This window comes from Hevea brasiliensis, chromosome 10, assembly GCF_030052815.1.
Source record: "Hevea brasiliensis isolate MT/VB/25A 57/8 chromosome 10, ASM3005281v1, whole genome shotgun sequence".
In the NCBI taxonomy this organism is placed as follows: Eukaryota; Viridiplantae; Streptophyta; class Magnoliopsida; order Malpighiales; family Euphorbiaceae; genus Hevea; species Hevea brasiliensis.
In genome coordinates this window covers 92,949,146-92,968,082 of record NC_079502.1, presented here as the reverse complement: position 1 = coordinate 92,968,082, position 18,937 = coordinate 92,949,146, and the positions used below count along the sequence as shown (strand labels likewise).

The following is an 18,937-nucleotide window of genomic DNA, read 5'->3' as shown; positions in this document are numbered from 1 at the left end:
TCTTCCAAAGTTTGAAGCTAAAGACATCCAGCCTAGTCTACTTAATTACAACATGAAAGGTGCTCATGTCCTTGCAGCTTTTGTCCTTCTGGCTTTGTCTTCCTCTTTTGCCTCTGCCTTCGACCCTAGTCCTCTTCAAGACTTTTGTGTTGCAATCAATGACCCCAAGGATGGTGGTGCGTTATGTGCCTTTCTTGCAGAATTTCTTATATTTATTTCTGTTAGAAATGATTAATTGCAGAAGTCATATTTATTGAACTTCAAAATGCTGAATATATAGAGTTCCAGCAAAGCTAAAAATAGCATAGCTAAAAAATAGTGACCACAACTACTGCCACTAACAACTTCAATAAAATATAAACTAACTAGCTAAAAATCAGCTAAAGACCAGGACATACAAAAGACCAAAGACCAGAACCAACACACAAATAACAAACAGATCCTTGATTCAATTAACAACATTCTCCTCCTGAATCAGGAACTGCATATTCCTAATTTTTCCACGAGAAGCTCAAATGCTAACATGAAGTGACTTTGTAAATATATACGCAATCTGATTTTCTGTTTTGCAGTACACTAACACCACATCACCGTTTTTCTGGACTTCCCTCAAGTAATAAAACTTGATATTAAAATGCTTAGTCCTGCCATGAAATACTGGATTTTGAGATATGGCTATGGCAGCTTGATTATCCACAAATATCACAGTGCTTTCATCTTGCTTTAGTTGCAAATCGACCATAATTTTCCTTAGCCATAAAGCTTGATTAGCGGTATTTATTCTTTGCTACAAATTCCGCTTCCGACGTCGACTGAGCCACCATTTCTTGTTTCTTTGAGCACCATGAAAAACACCCTGACCCAAAAGTGAAACAAAAACCAGAGGTGCTTTTCATATCGTCAATGGACCCTGCCCAATCACTGTCAGAATACCCATGGAGTTTGAAATTCTGACTTTTGCTGAACTTGATACCAAAGGTTTGAGTCCCTTTGAGATACCTAATCACACGTTTGGCTGCCATCATGTGCAATTTACTAGCACAATTTAGAAACCTGGACAAAACACTTACAGCATACAAGATGTCAGGTCTTGTTCTCGTAAGATACATTAAGCATCCAATTAGGCTTCTAAATACTCCTTCATCAACTCTTTCAGCTCCATCTTCTTTCTGTAACTTCTCCTTTTGATTCATTGGAGTGTTTACACTCTTGCACTCATCCATTCTGAACCTTTTCAGAATTTCCTTCAAATACTTCTTCTGACATATAAAAACTTCATTCTGACCTTGCTTGATCTCCAATCCAAGAAAGTAATTCATCTCACCAAGGTCTGTCATGTCAAAGACCTTCATCACCTCCTTCTTGAATACTTCAATCTGTACAACATTATTTCCTGTGACAAGCAAATCATCTACATAGAGAGAGATGATTATAATGTCAGAATCTGTTTTCTTAACATACAGATTTGATTCACTTAGGCTTTTTTCAAAGCCTAGTTTCAGCAAATGATCATCTATTCTGCTGTACCAAGCTCTTGGGGCTTGTTTTAGCCCATAAAGAGCTTTCTTTAAAAGGCAGACCTTCTCTTCATGTCCTGGCACACTGAAACCTTCTGGCTGCTCAACATAAATTTTTTCCTGCAATGAGCCATTTAAAAAAGCCGATTTCACATCTAGTTGAAAAATCTTCCAACCTTGTTGTGCTGCCAATGCTAATAGCATTCGGATGGTGTCCAACCGTGCCACCGGAGCAAATGTTTCAGAGAAGTCTACTCCCCAAACTTGTGCGTAGCCTTTCACTACTAATCTCGCTTTGTATTTATTCACAGAGCCGTCCGGATTGAGCTTTGTTCTGAAAACCCATTTCACCCCAATTACTTTCCTGTCAAGCGGCCTTTCTACTAGCTCCAGTGTCCGGTTTTTTCAATCATGGCCAGATACTCCTTCATCTCTTCTATCCACTTTTGATCGATTTTGCTTCTTCATAACTCTTTGGTTCCAACACCGCAACATTACACCTTTGATAAACATCTGAAAGTGTTCTCGTTCCCCTTACAGGTTCATCATCAATTAATTCATCAGGAACAAGAGGTGTATTTTGCTCTCGAGTTTGAGACTCCTCATTACAGTCCCACTGTTGGTGTTAAAGAAATTGAAAATCTCTACTAGTTACAACCTTCCCTGTGTGAGGGTGGAAAATTCTGTAGGCTTTAGAAACTGAACTATAGCCAACAAAAATTCCTTGTTCAGCTTTCTCATCAAGTTTGTCTCTCTTGACCTGTGGAACATGTGAAAAACACAAACAACCAAAAATTTTAAGGTTGTTTAATTGAGGTTTAACGCCATACCAAGCCTCAAATGGAGTCTTCTTTCCCACTGCTCTTGTAGGCACTGCTCAAGAAAAAAAAGCAGATTTGTCGCTTCAAAACCTTTTTGAAGATTCTTATCATGTAATGAGACAGAGCCATCTCCATAATAGTTCTGTTCTTCCTTTCGCTGACTCCATTTTGTTGTGGAGAATAAGGAACCGTAAGCTGGTGCTCAATTCCAGCTTTTTCGCAAAATAAATTGAATTTCTCTGAAGTGTATTCAGTGCCATTATCTGATCTAATGACCTGAATCCTGCAACTGCTTTGATTTTCAATCCAGTTTTTAAACTTCATAAAAATTCCAGCAACCTCTGATTTAAACTTCATAAAGTATATCCAGCACATCCTTGTGAAATCATCAATAAAAACTATGTAATACCTGCTGCCATTCAGTGAAGGAGTTGATTGGGGGCCACATAAATCAGTATGAATTAGCTGTAGCCTCTTGGTAGCTCTCCATGTGGATGTTCTGAATGGAAATCGAATTTGCTTTCCAAGCATACACGTCTTGCAGCTTGTAAAATGTTTCTCCAGATTCGGCAGACCTCGAACAAGATCATTTCGTTGCATGAACAGCAAGGCTTGATGATGAAAGTGCCCCAACCGTTTATGCCAAACATCTGAAATAGTAAGCTGACACGAAAATGCCATTTGCTCCTCTTCCAAAGGATTCAAAGAAAAACTTCTCTGCTGCATCTTAATTCTGAAAAGTTCTTGACCACTTGGATCAAAAATTAGACACATTTTATCTTCAAACAAAAGCTTGAACCCTTTTTCCAGTAATTGCCCCACACTCAACAAATTCTGATCAATTTCAGGAACATACAACACTTCAGAAATAATTTTTATACCTGCAACACTGTCAATGACAACAGTTCCCTTTCCTTTAATCGTAATGTATTCACCGTTGCCGATTCTGACTCTTGAACTTGCAGATTTGTCAAGCTCTCTGAACAGCTCCTCATCATTAGTCATATGGTTTGTACAACCACTATCAACAAGCCAGTTTGTGCTTGATGTTTTTGCCATAAAACAAGAAGCAACAAAAAGTTGTTCTGGCTCCTGTTGAACTGCAATTTGAGCCTCACCCTGCTGCTGTGTCTGCTTTTCTTTGCAAATTATCTCTGCGTGCCCAAGTTTCTTGCATCTCCTACATTTCATGTCAGGTTTTCTCCAACACTTGTAGTGAGGATGATTTTTCCTACCACAATGTTGACAAGGAGGATATCTTCCTCCCTTACTGCTTGTGTTAGAGTTGTTTTCAGTGGCTGCACTTTCAGAACTACCTGCTGCTCCTTTTTTATCTTTAGACTTCTTAATTTTGTCACCTGAATTTTGCTGCCATTTGGCTTGCAAGGCTCCTCAGTGATTCCTTCTTGTCTCATCATTCTTCTCTCGCTCCTGCTCGCAACTAACTTACTAACTCGCCAAGCCGATCTTTGTTAGATCTTTAGTGTTTTCCAATGAAGCAATGGTTGCCTCATATTTTTGAGCAAGGATACAAGGATTTTTGAACTATTCTCATTATCGGTAAGTTCAGCACCAAGTATTCTTACCTTATTTGCAATGCCAGACAGCCTGTCAACATATGCTTTCACCGTTTCTGATTCCTTCATATGCTGCATTTCAAACTCTCTAACCAAGTTCAGTACTTTCATTCCACACCTGGTAGTCTTCTCCATCAAACACTGGTGGAGCTACCATTGAAAAAGAACTCTCACCTTCCATTAAAAAAATTCGTTACAGCAGTAGAATTTTAGAAAAACACTCAGAAAAAAAAACTCACAAGTCACTCAGAAAGAACTCTCACAAGTCACTCACAAAGAACTCTCACAGATCCCGTAAGAAAACAAGAGCTCTGATACCAATGTTAGAAATGATTAATTGCAGAAGTCATATTTATTGAACTTCAAAATGCTGAATATATAGAGTTCCAGCAAAGCTAAAAATAGCATAGCTAAAAAATAGTGACCACAACTACTGCCACTAACAACTTCAATAAAATATAAACTAACTAGCTAAAAATCAGCTAAAGACCAGGACATACAAAAGACCAAAGACCAGAACCAACACACAAATAACAAACAGATCCTTGATTCAATTAACAACAATTTCATTTATTAACATTAACAAGCTTAATTTTCCATGCAGTGTTCGTGAATGGGAAATTCTGCAGGGACCCAATGCTTGCAACAGCAAATGATTTCTCTTTTTCAGGCCTCAACATTCCAGGAAACACATCGAACAAAGTTGGATCAAATGTAACTCTAGTAAATGTTGACAAAATACCAGGACTTAACACTCTTGGTATATCATTAGCTCGTATTGATTTTGCACCATATGGGGGTCTAAATCCACCCCATACTCATCCTCGTGCAACAGAGATATTAGTAGTTTTGGAAGGCACTCTCTACGTGGGTTTCGTAACATCAAATCCCAATCGCCTCATTACCAAGGTTCTAAATGCAGGAGATGTCTTTGTATTTCCAATTGGCCTCATCCACTTTCAGTTCAATATCGGACAAACTAAAGCAGTTGCTATTTCTGGATTGAGCAGCCAAAATCCAGGAGTTATTACAATTGCAAATGCAGTATTTGGATCAAATCCACCGATCAACCCTAATGTTCTGACCAAGGCATTTCAAGTGGACAAGAATGTGGTGAACTATCTTCAGAAACAGTTCTGGGTCAACAACCATTAATGAATGTGGTTAATAACCTTTAGAAACTTTCCCTATTGTTTTGATCATTGTTAAAGTTTGTAGTCATGCATAATAAGGAGATGCTGTCTTTATGCCTCTCCATGTTGATTTCTAGTACACTACAATTCCAGTTCGTTTAACTTCTTTCTCTCAAACATACACGCGAAATATAAAGCCACAAAATAAGTACTAATTTCTAAGCTATAATGAACAATTCAAAATCATAGTTGTGAACAAATGAAAATGGGTCATGAGCACAGCTGAACCATGTGCAATTACCAAAAGGTGTAACTATCTATTCTAATGTTTTTTGATAAAAGGTGTAAATATAAGATTTTCCCAAATTTAAGCATCTAGTCAGATAGCAGAAAATGATATTTTTTTTTCCTTCCATATCAACAAATACTTTTAGTTCTAATCTTTGTGGAATACAAGCAAGTTTCTTAGTTATTCATGCAATTTTTCTACAATGAGTGCACGCTTAGAATAGAGTTGGACTGTCGAATCATGGGGAATAGACTGCCAGCACCTGCTATATCAAGACTCTGTCTTGGAAGGATGGAAAACTACTCTTAAGGTCAGTGCTCATGACACGCCTTAGCCATCCATACGGATAATTTGTTCCAATTTTCCAACAATCTCTCTTTTCTCCAATTACAAAACCAATCATATAGCTTCAAAAGGCAAAGGCATATATACAATTAGAACAGTAGGATTATGTTGGGATGGTCAGTTTTCTTTCTTCTTTTTTGTGGGACAGGATATTTCTTTTCCCCCTCCAATTCAAACTATCCATCCACTACAGACCTTAAGATTGTATATATCACATGGGGATGAGTAGAGATAGGTTTTAACAGAAAAATCAAACTAAATGTGGAGATAAACTGCTCTTATTATATTACAATAATGGTAATTACAGGAATAACATGGAAAACTGATAAATATTATCAAAAAAACTACTGTTTGACATATGATTTCCTAACTAATGATTGTTGATCCAGAGTTGCTTCTGAAAATAGTTCACCATATTTTTGTCTAATAGGATGTAGAATTTTGCAAGAATTTAATTCTTTTTAACTTAAAAAGTTTCTCATTTCAAAGGAAATAAAATTAATGCATGATTGTGTAAGAATTATTTTGAATTCTTTTCTTGCAAATGATTTATTCCAAATGAATCCTTTACGTATTTTCTTTCCTTAATTCATTTTTTCTCATTTTGTTAACAACAAAATTTTTAATCAAAATAACAAAGACCAGCTCAATGGTACTCAGTAAATCAAGATTAAGTCTAACACACCATAGATAACCTCAATTAATAGAACCTTTTCATTCAAATAACATTTAAGGTATTGCATTAATTAATAATTAATCAAGTCAAATATCAACCATTTATGCCCAAAATTAAAAAATTTAGAGGAAAAAAAAAAGAATTTTCCAAAGTGTAGCAATTATTTTACCGATTCTACAAGAGCCAAGTCATTTAGGTTTCAAGCTTCAAGTAAAGAAATCTTCAATTCATGCATTATATATCTAGTGTAGATCACTTTCAAGTGCATTGACTATGTCCTTGTCCCAAAGAGACAATTGACTTGCCGCTCCATATGTGTAGAATTAATTTAAAAAAGTTAAATTCCAGCCTTAACTCTGCTCTTTCTAGAAATTATTCTGTTATCAGTCAAAGAAGTAATTAAATACCCAGCCAATTTAACTTAATGATTCGCTGACAATTGTACCTCATAAAACTCATTAGTTTGCAAATTCTATCAATTTTTTTAGATGGTAAAAGAAATTAAGTGTGGAAGTAATCAAATTTTTTTATATAAATTAATGAATATTTAATTCATTTGTTTCAAACATGTTGAAATCGTATTTTTAATCATATTCATAGGATGAACTCATAAGTAATCATATTAATTGTATTTTTAAATTGCTTGTTGCTTGCAGGATATATGTGAATGTGCAATTACTCTATATTAACCTAGGAAGAAAGCATGGAAATGATGGACTAGTTCCAAGTCAAATTGTATTTGATGTGTATAGTTGTTGTAGAATGGTTCGTTCATTGATTAAAATACCTAAACAATTAACCATGGAAGACTAATTAAACAAGTCTTCTTCAGTTTCATGTACTATAGATATCAAAGAATAGTTCAATGACTCTCATCTATAAATACACTTTGTTTCCGTTGCAGGATCTTCAAACTCCTACTGAGCTCAAGCAATATTCCAAAGTTTGAAGCTAAAGACATCCATCCTAGCCTAATTAATTACAACATGCAACGAGCTCGTTCCCTTGTGGCTTTTGTTCTTTTGGCTTTGTCTTCCTCTTTTGCCTCTGCCTTCGACCCTAGTCCTCTTCAAGACTTTTGTGTTGCAATTAAGGACCCCAAGGATGGTGGTGTGTTATGTGCCTTTCGGTTGAAGAATTTAATGTGACAATCAAAACGTCAGCGCTTCATCAAAAAGTCAAAGTAAAGAAAAAAAAAAGTTATCGCTAGAATACCAAATTGACCATCACATGCCTTGGGTTAGTTGCACCGAGCAAGTAAGGTATAGACAATCCAAATTGAGCAAAAGAAAGCTCGGGTATCTCAAACCGAGCAAAAGAGTGTTCAGACTGGTTAGGCTGAACAAACACAAATAATGATGATAAAGTAAGTCCAAATGCTCACCCGATAGGTCAAGCATCAACCACATCGAGTATTAACAATAGTAGTCAATGATGAGACCAGATTTTTAAGAGGAAATCTCAGGATATTAGTCGAATATCCGATATTCTTGTAAATAATTACAAAAATTATTTGGCCTTTAGTATATAAATATGAGAAATAGACATTAACGTGGAAATATACCTTTTACCATTGGATCAATCTAAGCTCTTTTTTTTTTTTTTAACTTTGAATATATTGTCATATATATTGGTCTAACTGCTCGATGTATAAGTTAAGAAACTATGATCCCACAATAATATTTTAAAACCAAAATCCAAAATAAATGTGGAGATAAACTGCTCCTTATTATATTGAAATAATGATAATTATAAGAATAATGTGGAAAGTTGGTAAATATAATCAATGTACATATGATTCCTTAACTAATGATTGTTGTTCCAAAATTGCTCCTAAAGATGGTTCACCACATTTGCAATATTGATGACTCATGGATTTTGACTGCTCAATGCAGGGAGAACATTTTTTATGGGTGTTGTGAAAAAATGCACTCGTTAAACTCAAAATTTAAGGTAATAAATATATGGGTCTTTTTCTGTTATATGTCTCTCACTCATCTCATTTTTTTTCAATGTGAAAATTTTAGACTTACATATTGGCCAATACAATAACTTGATTTTATATAATTTACAGAAATGTTGAGACCTGAAACTGAGAAATCATTTGCCATTACAAGCATTGGGTCCTTGCAGAATTTTCCATTGACAAAAACTGCATCAAAAATAACTATGAAACTGCAGAATTTTTTTTTTTTTTAATTTCATGGACGAACCATTCTATAACAACTCTAAATACACTTTTTTATTTTCTTAATTATATCCTCTGATACAATTCAATTGGCATGGAACTAGTCGCTTTTCCTTTGTGTTTTTATTATTTTCTTTCCTTAATTCATATTTTCTCATTTTGTGTACCAATTATTGGATTTACCGATTCTAAAAGCTCCAAGTCATTTAAGTTTCAAGCTTCAACAAATAAAGAAAATCATCAATTCATGCATTATATATCAAGCGTAGATCACTTTTGTAACAACCCAAAATTTTTAAAATTATAAATAAAATAAAAAGGAAATATTATGTTATTAATATTATAGGATTTATTTGAATTGATTTTAAAAAAATAAAGGAAGATAATAATAATAAATAAATTGATAATAAATAAATTAATTAAAGTTAATTTATTAAAGGAGAATAAAATAATTAAATTTTCCAAAATTATATTTATTTTTATCATTACTAGAGTTTTATTAAATTTTAACATAATAAAATAATTTTGTACTTAATTGTAAACCTCTAAGAAGTTGAGGGACTAATAGTTTAATTAGGAGTTAAAACAAAAAAACAAGAAGAAACCCAAAACGCGGCACAGGAAACCCCCCCTCCCCAACCTCTCTTCCCCTCTCTCTCTCTCTCTCTCCCTCATTCTTCCCTTTCCCGGCAAACCCCCATGGCTGGTGAGATCCCCACCAGCTCTAGCACGATCGACGACGCTTGGAAGCCATGAACGCCGGCCAGAAGGGCAGCAGCAGCGGCGGGGAGCTCGACCAACCACCCAAAGGCGAACGACGTGGGAGAGCTTCCAGGCCGTTTTCTGGCCGTTTTCGAAGCCGAGAAGCCTGCAAGAGGTGGCAGCGTGGCTCAGGCGTCCCTTTGGGACCTCCTTCACCGGCGATAATGGAGCTTTTCCTGCGAGTCGTAGAGAGAGAAAAAGGAGAGAGAAAATTTAGGCAGTGGGCTTTCCGGCAAATTTTCGGCCGATCCGACCGTTGGATAGGAAATCTGAGGCCACCAAATGGACTCAGGACGGCGAAATCTTCGAGATAGGACTGGTCTCACTCCGATCAAACACTGTTTGAAAAAGGCAATAATCGGACGGTCCATATTGCTTGGTGAGATTTTTGAACTTTTTTTATTCCCAAAATTTAAAAATAATTTTATGATAATTATTAACAGAATTTAGAATTAATTTAGGTGTAATCAGATCGAGGATAGCTCACCGACGCCTGGATTGCATTTTCAGCCAGATTCGACTGCCCGATGGCCCGTCTCAGAATGTGGTCAATATTATAGTTAATCCTAGCATTTTCAGATGTTCTGGACTCGTTCCAGGTGTCAGATTTGGCATAGGTAAACCCGAACTCTGCATTACTCAATTTTTATCTTGTATTGGGTTAGAATAAAATTCATAAAATATTTGTGGATAATCAGAAAATTTTGATTCCTTTTCCAATAGCCTTATAATATTGCTAAGGACGACGGCGCAAAATTTTAGAATTTTTAGAGCTTGTTTAGGTGGATTTTTATAAAATATCAATTATAGGGACTAAAATGTAATTTTTAAGATTGTGAGTATTGCCTGGTTTGGAGGGCTCAGGAGGGATCATATAATGACGATGAGATATGGGTTAAGTTTAGAAGTGTTATTTGAACCATTTTTGCAGGTTGGGTAAGTCCTAGGTGTAGGAGAAACTCTGCCGGATTTCCGGCATGAATTAGGCTGTTTGTTGTCTCTTTAGAATTTTATTTTGACTTAGTACTAATAAATTTATAATATAATTATTAGGTGATTGAGGTCAGCTATTTTCCTCCATCCAGCAGCCACAACAGTCCTCGGTATACTATAAGTAAAATATTAATTTTAATTATAATTTCGATATTATTATATGTTCAAGCATGCCCATGCATCACTTATAAATATGTATCTATGTAGTTAAACACTAGACACGTTTTATATTGCATTCATAATTGAGAAAGTGCCATGGATGTTGTTTGTGGTAATTTGGAGCAGTGTGCATGCATTGGTGTGCGTGTGGTATGGTATTGGATATGGACAGGACCGATAGACACGGCTTGAGAGACACTCGCTGGGACCCGGTCCTTTATAGATAAGTCGGGATAGACACGGCTTGAGAGATACTCACTGGGACCCCGCATTTAGTTTATTAAGCGAAAGTCCAGCTTGAGAGACACTAGCTGGCAGAGGTTAGATTAAGAGAGCTGTATGGGGATCAGTTCCAATATATGTACTATTTGGACAATGTTGGGTGTGTGAGTGCTCCAAATTACCTTTTTACTCTTATGATGTGATTTGTATGAAATTTATGATGATGTTACATTCCATTCCTTAGGATGCATTAGCTTTAGATAGCAATAGAAATTATGGTTAAAATTAGTATTTTACTCTCTGAGTCGAACGATCACTCCTGTTCACCTATTTTTCCAGGCTTCAGGAGGAGTTCTTTTACAGAGCAACCTGCTTTATTCCTTGCAGGTTTAACGTAGGTTATTTAATTATTTTATTACTTTTCTAAATTTAAAATCTAGAACTCCGCATGTGTCAGTAGTAGTATGGACCTTGTTAGAAATCGTGTTAATTTAAATTCTTGAGATTAATAAATGAAGATTTATATGGTATTTAAATAATTTGTAAGTGATGGTATCAGGGTTGAGCGGGGCTCCCCTGACTTCAGTTTTTTATGATTATCGGATTGGGTTGACCCGAATAAAAATATTTTATTTTATTTAATTTTATTTATATGTTGGGCCTAAGTTTTTGGGCTTTGGTTATGGATTTGAGAACAATAAGGCTTATTACGGGTTTTGAGGGCTTTATGCCAGCCCAGGTCCTAGTGCCGGTCAGGCCCATAGGTTGAGTCGTGACAACTTTCAAGTGCATTGACTATGTCCCAAAGACATAATTAATTAACTTGCCACCCCATATGTGCAGAATTAATTATTAAAAAAGGTTAAATTCCAGTCTTACCTCTACTTCTTCTAGAAATTATTCTATTATCAGTCAAAGAAGTAATCATAAAACTTTCCCAGCCAATTTAGCTTAATAATTCAATTCAGCCAACTTAGTTGAAGTCTTATCTCTATGATGAGAGTTGCAGGCGTATGTAATATTAACATTTCATGCATGGTATCTTATTGCTAGGCTAATTTAGAACTCATCAGTTTGCAAATTCTATCAATTTTAATACAATTCAGAACATATCATTTCAAAAGGAACTTTGAGATTGGAAAGAAATTAATTAAGTGTGTATTTGTTAGTAATTAAATTTTTATATAAATTAAAGTATATAGAAACATGTTGAAATTTTATTTTTTAATCATATTCTAGGATCTGTATGCTGTTGTTGATCCTTTGTTGCTATTTTTATAAATTGCTGTGCAATTACTCTATATTAACTAAAGAAGGACAAATGGAAGAAGTGGAAGGATGGACTAGTTCCAAGCCAAATTGTATTGAAATAGGCATATTTAGGAAATTAAATAAAGCAAAATGTTTTAAGTTGTTGTAGAATGGTTCGTTCATTGATTAAAATACCTAAAAAATTAACCATGGAAGACTAATTAAACAAGTCCTCATCAGTTTCATGTACTATAGATAACAAAGAACAGTTCAATGACTCCCATCTATAAATACACTTGTTTCCCTTGCAAGATCTCCAAACCTCAACTGAGCTTAAGCAATCTTCCAAAGTTTGAAGCTAAAGACATCCAGCCTTGTCTAATTAATTACAACATGAAAGGTGTTCATTTCCTTGTAGCTTTTGTCCTTCTGGCTTTGTCTTCCTCTTTTGCCTCTGCCTTCGACCCTAGTCCTCTTCAAGATTTTTGTGTTGCAATCAATGACCCCAAGGATGGTGGTGCGTTATGTGCCTTTCTTGCAAAATTTCTTATTTTTATTTCATTTATTAATATTAACAAACTTAATTTTCTTTGCAGTGTTCATGAATGGGAAATTCTGCAGGGACCCAATGCTTGCAACAGCAAATGATTTCTCTTTTTCAGGCCTCAACATTCCAGGAAACACATCGAACAAAGTTGGATCAAATGTAACTCTAGTAAATGTTGACAAAATACCAGGACTTAACACTCTTGGTATATCATTAGCTCGTATTGATTTTGCACCATATGGGGGTCTTAATCCTCCCCATACTCATCCTCGTGCAACAGAGATCTTAGTAGTTTTGGAAGGCACTCTCTACGTGGGTTTCGTCACATCAAATCCCAATCGCCTCATTACCAAAGTTCTAAATGCAGGAGATGTTTTTGTATTTCCAATTGGTCTCATCCACTTTCAGTTCAATATTGGACAAACTAATGCAGTTGCTATTTCTGGATTGAGCAGCCAAAATCCAGGAGTTATTACAATTGCAAATGCAGTATTTGGATCAAATCCACCTATCAACCCTGATGTTCTGACCAAGGCATTTCAAGTGGACAAGAATGTGGTGAACTATCTTCAGAAACAGTTCTGGGTCAACAACCATTAATGAATGTGGTTAATAACCTTTAGAAACTTTCCCTATTGTTTGATCATTGTTAAAGTTTGTAGCATGCATAATAAGGAGATGCTGCCTTTATGCCTCTCCATGTTGATTTCTAGTACACTACAATTCCAGTTCCTTTAACTTCTTTCTCTCAAACATACACACGAAAATATAAAGCCACAAAATAAGTACTAATTTCTAAGCTATAATGAACAATTCAAAATCATAGTTGTGAACAAATGAAAATGGGTCATGAGCATAGCTGAACCATGTACAATTACCAAAAGGTGTAAATATCTATTCTAATGTTTTTTGATAAAAGGTGTAAATATAAGATTTTCCCAAATTTAAGCACCTAGTCAGATAGCAGAAAATGATTTTTTTTTTCCTTCCATATCAACAAATACTTTTAGTTCTAATCTTTGTGGAATACAAGCAAGTTTCTTAGTTATTCATGCAATTTTTCCACAATGAGTGCATGCTTAGAAGAGAGTTGGACTGTTGAATCATGGGGAATAGACTGCCAGCACCTGCTATATCAAGACTCTGTCTTGGAAGGATGGAAAACTACTCTTAAGGTCAGTGCTCATGACACGCCTTAGCCATCCATACGGATAATTTGTTCCAATTTTCCAACAATCTCTCTTTTCTCCAATTACAAAACCAATCATATAGCTTCAAAAGGCAAAGGCATATATACAATTAGAACAGTAGGATAACGTTGGGATGGTCAGTTTTCTTTCATCTTTTTTGTGGGACAGGATATTTCTTTTCCCCCTCCAATTCAAACTATCCATCAACTACAGACCTTAAGATTGTATATATCACATGGGGATGAGTAGAGATAGGTTTTAACAGAAAAATCAAACTAAATGTGGCGATAAACTGCTCTTATTATATTACAATAATGGTAATTACAGGAATAACATGGAAAACTGAAAAATATTATCAAAAAACTATTGTTTGACATATGATTACCTAACTAATGATTGTTGATCCAGAGTTGCTCCTGAAAATAGTTCACCACGTTTTTGTCTAATAGGATGTAGAATTTTGCAAGAATTTAATTCTTTTTAACTTAAAAAGTTTCTCATTTCAAAGGAAATAAAATTAATGCATGATTGTGTAAGAATTATTTTGAATTCTTTTCTTGCAAATGATTTATTCCAAATGAATCCTTTACGTATTTTCTTTCCTTAGTTCATTTTTTCTCATTTTGTTAACAACAAAATTTTTAATCAAAATTACAAAGACCAGCTCAATGGTACTCAGGAAATCAAGATTAAGTCTAACACACCATAGATAACCTCAATTAATAGAACCTTTTCATTCAAATAACATTTAAGGTATTGCATTAATTAATAATTAATCAAGTCAAATATCAACCATTTATGCCCAAAATTAAAAAATTTAGAGGAAAAAAAAAAAGAATTTTCCAAAGTGTAGCAATTATTTTACCGATTCTACAAGAGCCAAGTCATTTAGGTTTCAAGCTTCAAGTAAAGAAATCATCAATTCATGCATTATATATCTAGTGTAGATCACTTTCAAGTGCATTGACTATGTCCTTGTCCCAAAGAGACAATTGACTTGCCACTCCATATGGGTAGAATTAATTTAAAAAAGTTAAATTCCATCCTTAACTCTGCTCTTTCTAGAAATTATTCTGTTATCAGTCAAAGAAGTAATTAAACACCCAGCCAATTTAACTTAATGATTCGCTGACAATTGTACCTCATAAAACTCATTAGTTTGCAAATTCTATCAATTTTTTAAGATGGTAAAAGAAATTAAGTGTGGAAGTAATCAAATTTTTTTATATAAATTAATGAATATTTAATTCATTTGTTTCAAACAAGTTGAAATCGTATTTTTAATCATATTCATAGGATGAACTCATAAGTAATCATATTAATTGTATTTTTAAATTGCTTGTTGCTTGCAGGATATATGTGAATGTGCAATTGCTCTATATTAACCTAGGAAGAAAGCATGGAAATGATGGACTAGTTCCAAGCCAAATTGTATTTGATGTGTATAGTTGTTGTAGAATGGTTCGTTCATTGATTAAAATACCTAAACAATTAACCATGGAAGACTAATTAAACAAGTCTTCTTCAGTTTCATGTACTATAGATATCAAAGAATAGTTCAATGACTCCCATCTATAAATACACTTTGTTTCCGTTGCAGGATCTCCAAACTCCTACTGAGCTCAAGCAATATTCCAAAGTTTGAAGCTAAAGACATCCATCCTAGCCTAATTAATTACAACATGCAACGAGCTCGTTCCCTTGTGGCTTTTGTTCTTTTGGCTTTGTCTTCCTCTTTTGCCTCTGCCTTCGACCCTAGTCCTCTTCAAGACTTTTGTGTTGCAATTAAGGACCCCAAGGATGGTGGTGTGTTATGTGCCTTTCTTGCAAAATTTCTTATTTTTATTTCATTTATTAATATTAACAAACTTACTTTTCTTTGCAGTGTTCGTGAATGGGAAATTCTGCAGGGACCCAATGCTTGCAATAGCAAATGATTTCTCTTTTTCAGGTCTCAACATTCCAGGAAACACATCAAACAAAGTTGGATCAAATGTAACTCTAGTAAATGTTGACAAAATACCAGGACTTTAACACTCTTGGTATATCTTTAGCTCGTATTGATTTTGCACCATATGGAGGTCTAAATCCACCCCATACTCATCCTCGTGCAACAGAGATCTTAGTAGTTTTGGAAGGCACTCTCTACGTGGGTTTCGTCACATCAAATCCCAATCGCCTCATTACCAAGTTTCTAAATGCAGGAGATGTCTTTGTATTTCCAATTGGCCTCATCCACTTTCAGTTCAATATCGGACAAACTAATGCAGTTGCTATTTCTGGATTGAGCAGCCAAAATCCAGGAGTTATTACAATTGCAAATGCAGTATTTGGATCAAATCCACCGATCAACCCTGATGTTCTGACCAAGGCATTTCAAGTGGACAAGAATGTGGTGAACTATCTTCAGAGACAGTTCTGGGTCAACAACCATTAATGAATGTGGTTAATAACCTTTAGAAACTTTCCCTATTGTTTTGATCATTGTTAAAGTTTGCAGCATGCATAATAAGGAGGTGCTGCCTTCATGCCTCTCCATGTTGATTTATAATACCCTATAAATAATTACATTTTGTTTAACTTCTGTGCCTTTATGCCTCTCCATGTTGGTCGTCACCGATAATGATAATCTAACAAGAATATATAGCATTTTGAACAGGTAACGACTTTCAGTCTTTTCACTAATCTGGAAAACTATACAACACATCAAGCCTAAATGCAAAAGGTCTATTACAACCATGCAATGCAAAATTGTCCGAGGATTATCCCACTTCTCCTCCTATTAGCATGGTCAAGATTGTTCAAAAACAAAACTAGAGTTTGGGATATGAACAAAATTCATAATAGAATATTTCTTTGAGAAGCAAACTGCATTATACTAGTATTATATCAACCTACCCTTAGATAGGATTCAAGCAGAGTTGTAGCCATCCCAAAACTCAAAGTCATCTTCATGAGGAAATCAATCGATTACACCCTCGTACTTGAAGGTATGAATATGTGAAGCCAGCTTGAGTAATTTGTCATCAATCTTGAATCCACTGCAGTTGCTTACATCTAAATGAAAGAGCCGCTTGCAGCCATGCAGTATCTCCACCAGATATTTTCGGTCGATAAGTGAATGCTTTAGAATCAGGTAACTAATATGAGGAAGGGTTGTGACAATGGCAGCCGCCTCCTCTTCACCAATATATGCAAAAGGAGCAGCAAAACCCCATAAATTTTTGCAGTTAAGCCCAATTTTCGCTACTATTTCTTTCAAATTTGAAACTTTAAAGTCTAAAATAGTCAGGAATTCCAGATATTTACACTTCTCTATTAGCTCTTGAATAATGGGCAGATAATTAGTCTTGAAAAGATCACAAGAGAATGACAAACATCTCAAGGCAGGACATCTGAAAAACGATTAAATCTTGTTGTTAACACCAGTAGAATAAATGATCATAATTAAGAGAAGCAATGAAAAATTAGAGCAGATTATTGTCTTTTTAATTCTTTAGAGTTTGAAATGATGAAGTTAGAAGGACTAACTTGTCAATAACAAATTTGAAAACCTCTTCCTTGCAGCCATCAGCCGGAAGATTGAGCACAGTACATTTCCCATTGCTACGATTGACAAGAAATTTGATCATAGAACCGGCGGAAAATTCTTTTATTCCGTATTCATCCATTAATTTGTGGACCATTCGGACACCGTCAACGTCATAGAATCGATAGAAGCAGTCGTCTTTTGGAACGAACATTATGTCATAAAAATCAAGGCGTTCCCAGCAGAGAGGATTAAGGGTGGCTTTATACCAAGACTTGCACACAAAGGGAACATCCAATAGCAGTGTCTCCATGCCTACCCTTCTAAACACATTCACTAAACAATACTCTGGTAGATCCTCCCACATGCGTCTTTCCATCCCTGTATAGATCAAATTATGTATGCTTGGAGATTATGAACAAGCAAATGTAATTATAGAGATCAGAAAAGCAATAATTAAGAAAAATAGCTACCTGCTCAACCAAGATATGTTGGTGAATTGCAGCTGAACACTGGAAGGAAGACTTATGTTTGTACATGATATATCAGTTTATATATACAGAGAAGAAGGATCAGAAACTCAAACATTTAAAATTCTCCATAGCTTGTATTTTTTCATTTCCAAGGCTTAGTTAGCGATTCAATTAATTAGAATTCTCTTTCGTCATACTTTTGGAATCCTAATTCAAAGTTCTGTTGCACTCATTTCATATAGGTATTTTAGGGTAGTTTTGCATCCATTTTGCCCTCATATCTTAGTGTATTTTATGTTTTTAGCTTTATTTTATCTTATTTGTTAATTTTAGATACTTTATATTTGATTTTTGTAATTTTGTTGTTTTTGATAGGATTTTGTGGCAAATCGAAGGTCAATGAGTGAAATAGGAAATAATTTGAAGAGATTTGAAGTTCTTTAAGCATGGAGGAAAGTTGAAGAAATCAAGCCTTGAAAGAGCAAACTAGCCGAAATTTGCTTGAGACTTTGCTTAAGGTCATGCTTAGGGTAAAGCGGCAATGCTTAAGGTGCAGGACAAGTCAAGCATGAGCAGAAAAATCCATTTTACTCTAAGTCTGCCGAGATTTGCTGAAAGTCTGCTTAACCTTAAGCAGACAGTGCGACCAGAGGCTAAAATTTGCTAAGAAGCTGCTTAGGGTTAAGACGAACCCTAGGCAGACTGCCCAGAATGTGAATAGTGCTGCTGACTTGGATAATTTTACACCTCATTTCCTATCCACTCCTTGGCTCTTATTTACTTTTAGGGCAACTTTTTGGGACCATATAAATTCATCATTTCCTTATTTTTGCCACAAGAGGAAAGGAAGGAAAAACAAAAAGGAAAGAAAATTATATAGAAAGAGGGAGAGAAGACGCCATTCTCTCTAGGAAGAGGAGCTGCTGCATGAGTTTGGAGCTCCAGAAACCAGAGACCTTGGTTCTTCCACCTGGGTTTTCCTATTTCAGTCCTTTTGTCATGTTTTTCTTTATTCTTCCATCAATATTTCTTGTAAATACCATCATGAGTGAGTAATTTCTTTAGATTTCAGAGTTGGGAAATATGTTTTAGATTAATTTGTGGATTTAGACTGGGTATTTCCTTATTTTATATGAATATGAGCTTTGATTCCTTCCTTGTGTGCTTGATTTACTTGCCTAATGTTGGTACCCATTGGGTATTGTGTTAATCTTTGATTGAAGGACCGTAAGGTGAAAGTCATTGATGGGTAATCATGGATGGGA

The 18,937-nt window shown here is 35.1% G+C and overlaps 3 protein-coding genes and 1 pseudogene across 3 annotated transcripts; 3 read left to right on the top strand and 1 right to left on the bottom strand.

Annotated features, from left to right (window-relative positions):
* LOC131169064 (germin-like protein subfamily 1 member 13) lies at positions 1 to 5,194 on the top strand. Its single transcript, XM_058154412.1, has 2 exons — positions 1 to 176; positions 4,520 to 5,194. The coding sequence occupies exons 1-2, from the start codon at positions 53 to 55 to the stop codon at positions 5,068 to 5,070; spliced, it is 675 nt and encodes a 224-aa protein (XP_058010395.1). The 5' UTR covers positions 1 to 52; the 3' UTR covers positions 5,071 to 5,194.
* Positions 5,195 to 12,282: 7,088 nt separating this feature from the next.
* Positions 12,283 to 13,212, top strand: LOC110661767 (germin-like protein subfamily 1 member 13). The gene is made up of 2 exons (XM_058154413.1): positions 12,283 to 12,450; positions 12,530 to 13,212. Exons 1-2 carry the CDS (start codon positions 12,327 to 12,329, stop codon positions 13,078 to 13,080), a joined length of 675 nt encoding a protein of 224 aa, XP_058010396.1. The 5' UTR covers positions 12,283 to 12,326; the 3' UTR covers positions 13,081 to 13,212.
* Positions 13,213 to 15,304: 2,092 nt separating this feature from the next.
* LOC110661761 (germin-like protein subfamily 1 member 13) lies at positions 15,305 to 16,186 on the top strand (annotated as a pseudogene).
* A 446-nt stretch (positions 16,187 to 16,632) lies between these two features.
* On the bottom strand, positions 16,633 to 17,578 carry LOC110661766 (F-box protein FBW2-like). The gene is made up of 2 exons (XM_021820514.2): positions 17,202 to 17,578; positions 16,633 to 17,065 (listed from the first exon to the last, which is right to left on the bottom strand). Exons 1-2 carry the CDS (start codon positions 17,576 to 17,578, stop codon positions 16,633 to 16,635), a joined length of 810 nt encoding a protein of 269 aa, XP_021676206.2.
* Positions 17,579 to 18,937: the final 1,359 nt, after the last annotated feature.

Excerpts from the sequence above, each read along its gene's own strand:
- LOC131169064 (XM_058154412.1), top strand. The coding sequence starts at position 53 with ATGAAAGGTGCTCATGTCCTTGCAGCTTTTGTCCTTCTGGCTTTGTCT. Across the intron at positions 177-4,519 it reads CAATGACCCCAAGGATGGTG|TGTTCGTGAATGGGAAATTC; the intron begins GTGCGTTATGTG and ends TTTTCCATGCAG.
- LOC110661766 (XM_021820514.2), bottom strand. The coding sequence starts at position 17,578 with ATGGAAAGACGCATGTGGGAGGATCTACCAGAGTATTGTTTAGTGAAT. Across the intron at positions 17,066-17,201 it reads TTCAAATTTGTTATTGACAA|ATGTCCTGCCTTGAGATGTT; the intron begins GTTAGTCCTTCT and ends ATCGTTTTTCAG.
- LOC110661767 (XM_058154413.1), top strand. The coding sequence starts at position 12,327 with ATGAAAGGTGTTCATTTCCTTGTAGCTTTTGTCCTTCTGGCTTTGTCT. Across the intron at positions 12,451-12,529 it reads CAATGACCCCAAGGATGGTG|TGTTCATGAATGGGAAATTC; the intron begins GTGCGTTATGTG and ends TTTTCTTTGCAG.